This window comes from Oncorhynchus kisutch, linkage group LG2 (genome assembly GCF_002021735.2).
Source record: "Oncorhynchus kisutch isolate 150728-3 linkage group LG2, Okis_V2, whole genome shotgun sequence".
Lineage (NCBI taxonomy): Eukaryota > Metazoa > Chordata > Actinopteri > Salmoniformes > Salmonidae > Oncorhynchus > Oncorhynchus kisutch.
This window is the reverse complement of record NC_034175.2, coordinates 77,671,507-77,685,510: the sequence shown is the minus strand read 5'-3', so window position 1 is coordinate 77,685,510 and position 14,004 is coordinate 77,671,507. Positions and strand designations below refer to the sequence as shown.

Sequence of the window (14,004 nt, the reverse complement as noted above, 5' to 3'; positions counted from 1 at the left end):
CTTTGAGCTTCATAGAATTCCAACATAATAACTCTAAATCGTCATATGGCAGAAACCAAGGAGTCCAGGTGGGCTGGGTGGGAAGTTCCTGCCACTCATACATGAGGCGTATGTCAGCTCTGAGGAACCAGCCCAGACCCAGCCGGAGAGGTTGACCCAGACCTATCCTGTCCATCCAGCCCACACCATCCTAGAGCCCCAAGCCCATCCAGAGAGGGCCCACCTGGAGAAGCCCAGGAGGCTGCTGCTGTCAGTGCTACTACCCCTTGGACATACAGAAGAGGAGGGGGTTCAGGCTCCGTGTGGTATTTAAATACAAATGTTTGACCTTTATTTAACTAGAACACATTCTTATTTTCAATGATGACAGTCAGTTGCCTTTTTCAGAGGCAGAGCAACACTTTTTTTTGTTTTTACCTTGTCAGCTCGGGGATTTGATCTTGCAACCTTTCGGGCTACAAGTCCAACGCTCTAACCACTAGGCTACCTGCCTCCCCTACACTCTAACCACTAGGCTACCTGCCTCCTCTACACTCTAACCACTAGGCTACCCTGCCGCCTCTACACTCTAACCACTAGGCTACCTGCCTCCTCTACACTCTAACCACTAGGTTACCCTGCCGCCTCTACACTCTAACCACTAGGCTACCTGCCTCCTCTACACTCTAACCACTAGGCTACCCTGCCGCCTCTACACTCTAACCACTAGGCTAACTGCCTCCCCTACACTCTAACCACTAGGCTACCTGCCTCCTCTACACTCTAACCACTAGGCTACCTGCCTCCTCTACACTCTAACCACTAGGCTACCTGCCACCTCTACACTCTAACCACTAGGCTACCTGCCTCCCCAACACTCTAACCACTAGGCTACCTGCCTCCTCTACACTCTAACCACTAGGCTACCTGCCACCTCTACACTCTAACCACTAGCCTACCTGCCACCTCTACACTCTAACCACTAGGCTACCTGCCTCCTCTACACTCTAACCACTAGGCTACCCTGCCGCCTCTACACTCTAACCACTAGGCTACCTGCCACCTCTCCACTCTAACCACTAGGTTACCCTGCCTCCTCTACACTCTAACCACTAGGCTACCCTGCCGCCTCTACACTCTAACCACTAGGCTACCTGCCTCCTCTACACTCTAACCACTAGGTTACCCTGCCGCCTCTACACTCTAACCACTAGGCTACCTGCCTCCTCTACACTCTAACCACTAGGCTACCCTGCCGCCTCTACACTCTAACCACTAGGCTACCAGCCACCTCTACACTCTAACCACTAGACTACCTGCCTCCTCTACACTCTAACCACTAGGCTACCCTGCCGCCTCTACACTCTAACCACTAGGCTACCAGCCACCTCTACACTCTAACCACTAGGCTACCTGCCTCCTCTACACTCTAACCACTAGGCTACCCTGCCGCCTCTACACTCTAACCACTAGGCTACCTGCCTCCTCTACACTCTAACCACTAGGCTACCCTGCCTCCCCTACACTCTAACCACTAGGCTACCTGCCTCCTCTACACTCTAACCACTAGGCTACCTGCCTCCTCTACACTCTAACCACTAGGCTACCTGCCACCTCTACGCTCTAACCACTAGGCTACCTGCCACCTCTACACTCTAACCACTAGACTACCTGCCTCCTCTACACTCTAACCACTAGGCTACCCTGCCGCCTCTACACTCTAACCACTAGGCTACCTGCCTCCTCTACACTCTAACCACTAGGCTACCTGCCGCCTCTACACTCTAACCACTAGGCTACCTGCCTCCTCTACACTCTAACCATTAGGCTACCTGCCTCCTCTACACTCTAACCACTAGGCTACCTGCCACCTCTACGCTCTAACCACTAGGCTACCTGCCACCTCTACACTCTAACCACTAGACTACCTGCCTCCTCTACACTCTAACCACTAGGCTACCCTGCCGCCTCTACACTCTAACCACTAGGCTACCTGCCTCCTCTACACTCTAACCACTAGGCTATCTGCCGCCTCTACACTCTAACCACTAGGCTACCTGCCACCTCTACACTCTAACCACTAGGCTACCTGCCACCTCTACACTCTAACCACTAGGCTACCTGCCACCTCTCCACTCTAACCACTAGGCTACCTGCCACCTCTACACTCTAACCACTAGGCTACCTGCCGCCTCTACACTCTAACCACTAGGCTACCTGCCTCCTCTACACTCTAACCATTAGGCTACCTGCCTCCTCTACACTCTAACCACTAGGCTACCTGCCACCTCTACGCTCTAACCACTAGGCTACCTGCCACCTCTACACTCTAACCACTAGACTACCTGCCTCCTCTACACTCTAACCACTAGGCTACCCTGCCGCCTCTACACTCTAACCACTAGGCTACCTGCCTCCTCTACACTCTAACCACTAGGCTACCTGCCTCCTCTACACTCTAACCACTAGGCTATCTGCCGCCTCTACACTCTAACCACTAGGCTACCTGCCTCCTCTACACTCTAACCACTAGGCTACCTGCCACCTCTACACTCTAACCACTAGCCTACCTGCCACCTCTACACTCTAACCACTAGGCTACCTGCCACCTCTACACTCTAACCACTAGGCTACCTGCCACCTCTCCACTCTAACCACTAGGCTACCTGCCACCTCTACACTCTAACCACTAGGCTACCTGCCGCCTCTACACTCTAACCACTAGGCTACCTGCCGCCTCTACACTCTAACCACTAGGCTACCTGCCGCCTCTACACTCTAACCACTAGGCTACCTGCCGCCTCTACACTCTAACCACTAGGCTACCTGCCGCCTCTACACTCTAACCACTAGGCTACCTGCCGCCTCTACACTCTAACCACTAGGCTACCTGCCGCCTCTACACTCTAACCACTAGGCTACCTGCCGCCTCTACACTCTAACCACTAGGCTACCTGCCGCCTCTACACTCTAACCACTAGGCTACCCCCCCCATGATCCCTTTGTTTTCTCTGTGTATTTTAATATTTGACATGCTGACTAATACCTACTAGGACATTCTTATTGATTGTATTATTTAACCAGGTAAGTCATTAAAACACACAGTTTGTTTTCCACTAACGATATTCATCCTGTTGTCTTGTCGGTCTCTTCTGTGTCTCTCAGCTGGTGTCCACTACGAGCCATCAGAGGAGGAGAGAGGGGAGCCTCACTGTGGAGAGACGGGACACAAAAGAGAGAGCACTAGAAGAGGGGAAGGAGAAGGACGAGGAGGAGGGGGAGTAGGAGGAGGAGGAGGAAGGGGTCTCCCTGAGAAAGGCTCTAAGCAGACCTGGCCTGAGCAGAACGGTCTCTCCCTACTACAGCCTGGGGAAGGTATTCTGATCACTAAGATGAAAGGCTCTAAGCACACCGGGCCTGAGCAGAATGGTCTCTCTCTACTACAGCCTGGGGAAGGTATTCACTGGGCTGAGGGGATTATACTGGTCCCAGATCTGTAGTCTCCTTCTATAGCCTGGTCCCAGATCTGTTGTCTCCTCCTATAGCCTGGTCCCAGATCAATTGTCTCCTCCTATAGCCTGGTCCCAGATCTGTAGTCTCCTCCTATAGCCTGGTCCCAGATCTGATTGTCTCCTCCTATAGCCTGGTCCCAGATCTGATTGTCTCCTCCTATAGCCTGGTCCCAGATCTGTAGTCTCCTCCTATAGCCTGGTCCCAGATCTGTAGTCTCCTCCTATAGCCTGGTCCCAGATCGGTTGTCTCCTCCTATAGCCTGGTCCCAGCGCTGTAGTCTCCTCCTATAGCCTGGTCCCAGATCTGATTGTCTCCTCCTATAGCCTGGTCCCAGATCTGATTGTCCCCTCCTATAGCCTGGTCCCAGATCTGTAGTCTCCTCCTATAGCCTGGTCCCAGATCTGTAGTCTCCTCCTATAGCCTGGTCCCAGATCGGTTGTCTCCTCCTATAGCCTGGTCCCAGATCTGTAGTCTCCTCCATAGCCTGGTCCCAGATCTGATTGTCTCCTCCTATAGCCTGATCCCAGATCTGATTGTCTCCTCCTATAGCCTGGTCCCAGATCTGTAGTCTCCTCCTATAGCCTGGTCCCAGATCTGTAGTCTCCTCCTATAGCCTGGTCCCAGATCGGTTGTCTCCTCCTATAGCCTGGTCCCAGATCTGATTGTGCTCTTGCCAACTCCATTGCTGTCATTGTCAAGCCAAGCATTGAGTTGGCATGACAATTCCCTGAGAAACTAAATGGAGTTGGGAAATAGGTAAGAGGGCGGCAGTGTAGCCTAGTGGTTAGAGCATTGGACTAGTAACCGAAAGGTTGCAAGTTCAAATCCCCGAGCTGACAAGGTACAAAATCTGTCGTTCTGCCCTTGAACAGGCAGTTAACCCACTGTTCCTAGGCTGTCATTGAAAATAAGAATTTGTTCTTAACTGACTTGCCTAGTAAAATAAAGTTTAAAAAAAAAAAGAGAGCAGAAACAGACTGGCATCCAGGCTAGGGAAAGTCAGTTACAAAGACACAGACTGGCATCCAGGCTAGGGAAAGTAAGTTACACAACAACAGAATGACATCCAGGCTAGGGAAAGTAAGTTACACAACAACAGAATGACATCCAGGCTAGGGAAAGTAAGTTACACAACAACAGAATGACATCCAGGCTAGGGAAAGTAAGTTACACAACAACAGAATGACATCCAGGCTAGGGAAAGTAAGTTACACAGAAACAGACTGGCATCCAGGCTAGGGAAAGTAAGTTACACAGAAACAGACTGGCATCCAGGCTAGGGAAAGTAAGTTACAAAGACACAGACTGGCATCCAGGCTAGGGAATGTTAGTCAACCAGAAACAGACTGGCATCCAGGCTACGGAATGTTAGTCAACCAGAAACAGACTGGCATCCAGGCTAGGGAAAGTAAGTTACAAAGACACAGACTGGAATCCAGGCTAGGGAAAGTCAGTTACAAAGACACAGACTGGATTCCAGGCTAGGGAAAGTAAGTTACAAAGACACAGACTGGAATCCAGGTTAGGGAAAGTAAGATACAAAGACACAGACTGGAATCCAGGCTAGGGAAAGTAAGTTACAAAGACATAGACTGGAATCCAGGCTAGGGAAGTCAGTTCCCTTCCGTGTAAAAGGTAATGCAGAGGGCAATGATCAAATCAAATCAAATTGATTTATATAGCCCTTTTTATATCAGCTGATATCTCAAAGTTCTGTACAGAAACCCAGCCTAAAACCCCAAACATCAAGCAATGCAGGTGTAGAAGCACGGTGGCTAGGAAAAACTCCCTAGAAAGGCCAAAACCTAGGAAGAAACCTAGAGAGGAACCAGGCTATGAGGGGTGGCCAGTCCTCTTCTGGCTGTGCCGGGTGGAGATTATAACAGAACATGGCCAAGATGTTCAAATGTTCATAAATGACCAGCATGGTCAAATAATCATCATCACAGGCAGAAGAGTTGAAACTGAAGCAGCAGCACGGCCAGGTGGACTGGGGACAGCAAGGAGTCATCATGTCAGGATGGTCCTAGGGCTCAGGTCCTCCGAGAGAGAGAAAGAAAGGGAGAAAGAGAGAATTAGAGAGAGCATACTTAAATTCATACAGGACACTGGATAGGACAGGAGAAGTACTCCAGATATAACAAACTGACCCTAGCCCCCCGACACATAAACTACTGCAGCATAAATACTGGAGGCTGAGACAGGAGGGGTCAGGAGACACTGTGGCCCCATCCGATGACACCCCCGACAGGGCCAAACAGGAAGGATATAACCCAACCCACTTTGCCAAAGCACAGCCCCCACACCACTAGAGGGATATCTTCAATCACCAACTTGCCATCCTGAGACAAGGCAGAGTATAGCCCACAAAGATCTCCGCCACGGCACAACCCAAGGGGGAGCGCCAACCCAGACAGGAAGATCACATCAGTGGCTCAACCCACTCAAGTGACACACCCCTCCTAAGGACAGTATGAAAGAGCCCTAGTAAGCCAGTGACTCAGCCCCTGTAATAGGGTTAGAGGCAGAGAATCCCAGTGGAAAGAGGGGAACCGGCCAGGCAGAGACAGCAAGGGCGGTTCGTTGCTCCAGAGCCTTTCCGTTCACCTTCACACTCCTGGGCCAGACTACACTCAATCATATGACCCACTGAAGAGATGAGTCTTCAGTAAAGACTTAAAGACCGAGTTTGCGTCTCTCACATGGGTAGGCAGACCATTCCATAAAAATGGAGCTCTAGGAGAAAGCCCTGGCTCCAGCTGTTTGCTTAGAAATTCTAGGGACAATTAGGAGGCTTGCGTCTTGTGACTGTAGCGTACGTGTAGGTATGTACGGCAGGACCAAATCAGAGAAATAGGTAGGAGCAAGCCCATGTAATGCTTTGTAGGTTAGCAGTAAAACCTTGAAATCAGCCCTTGCCTTGACAGGAAGCCAGTGTAGGGAGGCTAGCACTGGAGTAATATGATCAAATTTTTGGGTTCTAGTCAGGATTCTAGCAGCCGTATTTAGCCGTATAAATCGCTCCGTTTTGTTCATCACGTTTGGCTGAGAAAACCCCCCGAAAATTCAGTCATTACGACGCCAATGTTTTTTCCAAATTAACTCCATAATATCGACAGAAACATGGCAAACGTTGTTTAGAATCAATCCTCAAGGTGTTTTTCACATATCTATTCGATGATATATCATTTGTGGAAGTTTGGTTTCTCCTCTGATCCACATGGAAAAATGCATGCAGCTGGAGATTACGCAATAATTTCGACGGGGGACACCAAGCGGACACCTGGTAAATGTAGTCTCTTATGGTCAATCTTCCAATGATATGTCTACAAATATGTCACAATGCTGCAGACACCTTGGGGAAACGACAGAAAGTGTAGGCTCATTCCTTGCGCATTCACAGCCATATAAGGAGACATTGGAACAAAGCGCATTCAAAATCTGGGGCATTTCCTGTTTGAAATTTCATCTTGGTTTCGCCTGTAGCATCAGTTCTGTGGCACTCACAGATAATATCTTTGCAGATTTGGAAACGTCAGAGCTTTCCAAAGCTGTCAATTATATGCATAGTCGAGCATCTTTTCGTGACAAAATATCTTGTTTAAAACGGGAACGTTTTTCATCCAAAAATTTTAATAGCGCCCCCTAATGCATAACTCGTTTTAAAGACCTAGTAATATTTTACATAAGTAGCAGTCCATTTTTAATCTTTATCATATGCATATCCTAGCTTCTGGGCCTGAGTAACAGGCAGTTAACTTTGGGCACCTCATTCATCCAAACTTCCGAATACTCCCCCCTATCCCTAAGAAGCTTTAAATGGTAAAGTAATAAAGTTGTTTGTGGTGAAGTAATAAAGTGGTAAAGAGAGAAAGTGATAAAGAGAGTCGGCTCTGCTCTGTGGTACCAGCTACGTAGTATAGGACTCTGTTCTGTGGTACCAGCTACGTAGTATAGGGCTCTGTTCTGTGGTACCAACTACGTAGTATAGGACTCTGTTCTGTGGTACCAGCTACGTAGTATAGGACTCTGTTCTGTGGTACCAGCTACGTAGTTTAGGGCTCTGCTCTGTGGTACCAGCTACTTAGTTTAGGGCTCTGTTCTGTGGTACCAGCTACGTAGTTTTGGGCTCTGCTCTGTGGTACCAGCTGCGTAGTATAGGGCTCTGTTCTGTGGTACCAGCTACGTAGTTTAGGGCTCTGTTCTGTGGTACCAGCTACGTAGTTTAGGGCTCTGTTCTGTGGTACCAGCTACGTAGTATAGGGCTCTGTTCTGTGGTACCAGCTGCGTAGTATAGGGCTCTGTTCTGTGGTACCAGCTACGTAGTTTAGGGCTCTGTTCTGTGGTACCAGCTACGTAGTTTAGGGCTCTGTTCTGTGGTACCAGCTACGTAGTTTAGGGCTCTGTTCTGTGGTACCAGCTACGTAGTATAAGACTCTGTTCTGTGGTACCAGCTACGTAGTATAGGGCTCTGTTCTGTGGTACCAGCTACGTAGTTTAGGGCTCTGTTCTGTGGTACCAGCTACGTAGTATAGGACTCTGTGGTACCAGCTACGTAGTTTAGGGCTCTGTTCTGTGGTACCAGCTACGTAGTTTAGGACTCTGTTCTGTTGTACCAGCTATGTAGTATAGGGCTCTGTTCTGGTAACAGCTACGTAATATAGGGTTCTGTTCTGTGGTACCAGCTATGTAGTATAAGGCTCTGCTCTGTGGTACGAGCTACGTAGTATAGGGCTCTGTTCTGTGGTACCAGCTACATAGTATAGGGCTCTGTTCTGTGGTACCAGCTACGTAGTATAGGGCTCTGTTCTGTGGTACCAGCTACGTAGTATAGGGCTTTGTGGTACCAGCTACTAGGTATAGGGCTTTGCTCTGTGGAACCAGCTATGAAGTATAGAGCTCTGTTCTGTTGTACCAGCTAGGTAGTATAGGGCTCTGCTGTGTGGTACCAGCTACTAGGTATAGGGCTTTGCTCTGTGGAACCAGCTATGAAGTATAGAGCTCTGTTCTGTGGTACCAGCTACGTAGTTTAGGGCTCTGTTCTGTGGTACCAGCTACGTAGTATAGGGCTCTGTTCTGTGGTACCAGCTACGTAGTATAGGGCTTTGTGGTACCAGCTACTAGGTATAGGGCTTTGCTCTGTGGAACCAGCTATGAAGTATAGAGCTCTGTTCTGTTGTACCAGCTAGGTAGTATAGGGCTCTGCTGTGTGGTACCAGCTACTAGGTATAGGGCTTTGCTCTGTGGAACCAGCTATGAAGTATAGAGCTCTGTTCTGTGGTACCAGCTACGTAGTTTAGGGCTCTGTTCTGTGGTACCAGCTACGTAGTTTAGGGCTCTGTTCTGTGGTACCAGCTACGTAGTTTAGGGCTCTGCTCTGTGGTACCAGCTACGTAGTATAGGGCTCTGTTCTGTGGTACCAGCTACGTAGTTTAGGGTTCTGTTCTGTGGTACCAGATACATAGTACAGGACTCTGTGGTACCAGATACATAGTACAGGACTCTGTGGTACCAGATACATAGTACAGGACTCTGTGGTACCAGATACATAGTACAGGACTCTGTGGTACCAGATACATAGTACAGGACTCTGTGGTACCAGATACATAGTACAGGACTCTGTGGTACCAGCTACATAGTACAGGACTCTGTGGTACCAGATACATAGTACAAGACTCTGTGGTACCAGATACATAGTACAGGACTCTGTTCTGTGGTACCAGATACATAGTACAGGACTCTGTGGTACCAGATACATAGAACAGGACTCTGTGGTACCAGATACATAGTACAGGACTCTGTGGTACCAGATACATAGTACAGGACTCTGTTCTGTGGTACCAGATACATAGTACAGGACTCTGTTCTGTGGTACCAGATACATAGTACAGGACTCTGTGGTACCAGCTACATAGTACAGGACTCTGTGAAACCAGCTATATAGTACAGGACTCTGCTCTGTGGTACCAGATACATAGTACAGGACTCTGTGGTACCAGCTACATAGTACAGGACTCTGTTCTGTGGTACCAGATACATAGTACAGGACTCTGTTCTGTGGTACCAGATACATAGTACAGGACTCTGTGGTACCAGCTACATAGTACAGGACTCTGTGAAACCAGCTATATAGTACAGGACTCTGCTCTGTGGTACCAGATACATAGTACAGGACTCTGTGGTACCAGCTACATAGTACAGGACTCTGTGAAACCAGCTATATAGTACAGGACTCTGCTCTGTGGTACCAGATACATAGTACAGGACTCTGTGGTACCAGATACATAGTACAGGACTCTGTTCTGTGGTACCAGATACATAGTACAGGACTCTGTGGTACCAGATACATAGAACAGGACTCTGTGGTACCAGATACATAGTACAGGACTCTGTGGTACCAGATACATAGTACAGGACTCTGTTCTGTGGTACCAGATACATAGTACAGGACTCTGTTCTGTGGTACCAGATACATAGTACAGGACTCTGTGGTACCAGCTACATAGTACAGGACTCTGTGAAACCAGCTATATAGTACAGGACTCTGCTCTGTGGTACCAGATACATAGTACAGGACTCTGTGGTACCAGCTACATAGTACAGGACTCTGTTCTGTGGTACCAGCTACGTAGTACAGGACTCTGTTCTGTGGTACCATACCAGGTTTTCATCTTTCTTTCACTATTCTGATACTTACTATTCCTCCTCCAGAGGCTGCTGTCCCCCTGGCTGGTCCCCTGGCTGGTCCCCTAGCTGGTCGGCTCAGAGGCCCAGGTAAACAGAGCTCCATGGCCATCTACAAAGACAGATCTGATGTCCATGCCCCCTGGGACCCCTCCGATCCTGGGAGGGCCATGGTCAGAGGCAGCCTACCCCTGGAGCTCAGAGGTAAGCAGCCCACATCATAGGACTCTGTGTTCAGTAGATGTCTGGTATGTTGATAAGGCCCTTCTAGATGCTCAGTTAGGGACACTATTCCTTATATAGTGCACTGCTTTTGACCAGGACCCATTGGCACCATATTCTGGTCCAAATTACTGATATAGTGAATAGGGTGCCATTTCAGACGCAGCCTCTGTGTGTTCTCAGAGTGGCAGCAGCAGACAGGCAGATCCCAGGGCACCTTGATCTTGGGTCCTGATGGTGAGGTTATACAGATGTCCCCGTGGGACCCTAATAATATGTCTGCCACTGAGGACCAGCCCGCCCTTACCTCTGCTCTGGACAAGGTCACACGAGACCATGGTATGTAATGTGGGGGTTATTAACTATTTCAGGGACACTGAGGTCATCGGGCCAATGACAAGGAGGTTGGTGGTGATTGGAAACATACAGCAGTGGGGGGGGGGGGTACTTTCCAATTAGACTCAGCTAATGTTTAGACTTAACATTTCCATAATAAATCATTATATTTGTTTGCTTCCAAATTAAACAGATTGAATGCCAAGGTAAGCTCACTCATACGTACAACACCTTCACTTTGCCCTCTACACTGTGTATGTCACCAGCTCTCCAGGTCCTAACCTCAGAGGGGGAGCTACCCTGGGTCCTACTGATGCAAACACAGTCTATAGCCACAGGTCAGTACCTAACCCTTAACCCTAATCCCTAATCCTAACCCCTAACCCCTAACCCTAACCCTGGGTCCTACTGATAAAAACATAGCCTATAGCCACAGGTCAGTACCTAGCCCTTAACCCTAATCCCTAATCCTAACCCCTACCCCTAACCCCTAACCCTAACCCTGGGTCCTACTGATACAAACAGAGCCTAGAGCCACAGGCCAGTACCTAACCTTAACCCCTAACCCTGAAAACAATATCCCTGAAGGAGCTGCAAAGCTCCACAGCGGAGATTGGAGTATCTGTCCATAGCACCACTAAGCTGTACACTCCACAGAGCTGGGCTTTACAGAAGAGTGGCAAGAAAAAAATAGCTTAAAGAAAAAATAAGCAAACATGTTTGGTGTTCGCCAACAGGCATGTGGGAGACTCCCCAAACATATGGAAGAAGGTACTCTGGTCAGATGAGACTAAAATTGAGCTTTTTTGGCCATCAAGGAAAACGCTATGTCTGGCGCAAACCCAACACCTCTCATCACCCCGAGAACAGCATCCCCACAGTGAAGCATGGTGGTGGCAGCATCATGCTGTGGGGATGTTTTTCACCGACAGGGACTGGGAAACTGGTCAGAATTGAAGGAATGTCAGATTGAGCTAAATACAGGGAAATTATTGAGGAAAACCTGTTTCAGTCTTCCAGAGATTTGAGACTGGGACGGCGTTTCACCCTCCAGCAGGACAATGACCCTAAGCATACTGCTAAAGCAACACTCAACTGGTTTGAGGGGAAACATTTAAATGTCTTGGAATGGCCTTGTCAAAGCCCAGACCTCAATCCAATTGAGAATCTGTGGTATGACTTAAAGATTGCTGTACACCAGCAGGACCCAGCAGGATCCATCCAACTTGAAGGAGATGGAGCAGTTTTGCCTTGAAGAATGGGCAAAAATCCCAGTGGCTAGATGTGCCAGCCAAGCTTATAGAGACATACCCCAAGAGACTTGCAGCTGTAATTGCTGCAAAAGGTGCTTCTACAATGTATTGACTTTGGAGGGGTTAATAATTATGCACGCTCAAGTTTTCAGTGTATATCAAATGATACAAACCCACAAAACATACATTTTAATTCCGGGTTGTAAGGCTACAAAATAGGAAAAATGTGAAAAGGGGGGTGAATGCTTTCACAAGCCACTGTATGTATTTTTTAAAACGACAGGGTGGATTTATTCATTTTAATTTCTCATTTTATTATCTAAAAGTGTATCATGAATTAATTGCATCATATTCTAGTCACGGGTGTGTCCCAAACATGATATGGTTAGTGAACCCCTAACCACTCTCTGGAAGTCACCCTCTGATTTTTATCAGCAACACCGGTCAACGGAGGGTCCTCGAGCAAGTTGGTAGGGGTGAGGGGGTAGTTTGGGATCCATCCAGTGGAGGCTGGTGAGGGGAGTACGGCTCATTATAATGGCGGGAATGGAGTGGAATTATATCAACCACATGGAGACCACGTCTTTGATATAGTTGATACCATTCCATTGACTCGTTCCAGCCATTATTATGAGCCGTCCTCCCCTCACCAGCCTCCACTGGATACACACCTTGTGATACCTGTTGACTTCCTATTGAGCGACAGATCACAATTCAGACGGGCTCTCCCATTGGTGGGAGTTCTCACTTCTCTATCCCGATTTGACAGTTTCACTCCTCCTGTCTAAGTGTTGTCTTCCAACCACCTTAGTGTAGTGGGTTGAATGACTCTGACCGTAGTGTAGTGGGTTGAATGACTCTGACCGTAGTGTAGTGGGTTGAATGACTCTGACCTTAGTGTAGTGGGTTGAATGACTCTGACCTTAGTGTAGTGGGTTGAATGACTCTGCCCTTAGTGTAGTGGGTTGAATGACTCTGCCCTTAGTGTAGTGGGTTGAATGACTCTGACCTTAGTGTAGTGGGTTGAATGACTCTGACCTTAGTGTAGTGGGTTGAATGACTCTGACCGTAGTGTAGTGGGTTGAATGACTCTGACCTTAGTGTAGTGGGTTGAATGACTCTGACCTTAGTGTAGTGGGTTGAATGACTCTGACCTTAGTGTAGTGGGTTGAATGACTCTGCCCTTAGTGTAGTGGGTTGAATGACTCTGACTGTAGTGTAGTGGGTTGAATGACTCTGCCCTTAGTGTAGTGGGTTGAATGACTCTGACTGTAGTGTAGTGGGTTGAATGACTCTGACCTTAGCGTAGTGGGTTGAATGACTCTGACCTTAGTGTAGTGGGTTGAATGACTCTGACCTTAGTGTAGTGGGTTGAATGACTCTGCCCTTAGTGTAGTGGGTTGAATGACTCTGACTGTAGTGTAGTGGGTTGAATGACTCTGCCCTTAGTGTAGTGGATTGAATGACTCTGACTGTAGTGTAGTGGGTTGAATGACTCTGCCCTTAGTGTAGTGGGTTGAATGACTCTGACCTTAGTGTAGTGGGTTGAATGACTCTGACCTTAGTGTAATCGGTTGAATGACTCTGCCCTTGGTGTAGTGGGTTGATGGTTTGACTGTCTGTAGGTGTTGTTGTGGTGTGTTATTGGTCTGCTCTGTGGGTCAGGGGTCAAGGGTTAGGAATCAGTTAGGGTCACAGGGAGGTCAAGGAGGTGAGTGGGCCAGAGTGTCATGGGATATATATTTCAAAGAGGAATTCTCTCTCCCAATCACGATACACCGTTTAGGAGAAGCCAGCTGATGGTTTTGTTTTTGGCCGGTGCTGACATGACTAACCCAAACTAACCTCTTCGGCGCCTGGTACACTCACCGAGATAACAAGGAGATGTAGGAGTTTAACTAGAACCTGTTGAGACATACTCAAGAGGAAACACGTATGTCTCAGAGAGACATATGATTGGGAGTTCTTTATGAACAGATTTAAAGACAGAATACACTATTCTCTCTCTACATGGAAG

At 48.2% G+C, this 14,004-nt stretch overlaps 1 protein-coding gene across 2 annotated transcripts in view; it reads left to right on the top strand.

The window, feature by feature from the left end:
* Window positions 1-14,004, top strand: part of LOC109886047 (uncharacterized) — a 55,813-nt gene that overhangs the window by 15,802 nt on the left and 26,007 nt on the right. For both annotated transcript variants that reach the window (XM_031801734.1, XM_031801731.1), the window contains exons 9-13: window positions 53-305; window positions 3,145-3,354; window positions 10,204-10,380; window positions 10,582-10,737; window positions 11,001-11,072. In XM_031801734.1, the coding sequence (XP_031657594.1) occupies window positions 53-305; window positions 3,145-3,354; window positions 10,204-10,380; window positions 10,582-10,737; window positions 11,001-11,072 (868 nt within the window). The remainder of the gene's footprint in view (window positions 1-52; window positions 306-3,144; window positions 3,355-10,203; window positions 10,381-10,581; window positions 10,738-11,000; window positions 11,073-14,004) is intronic.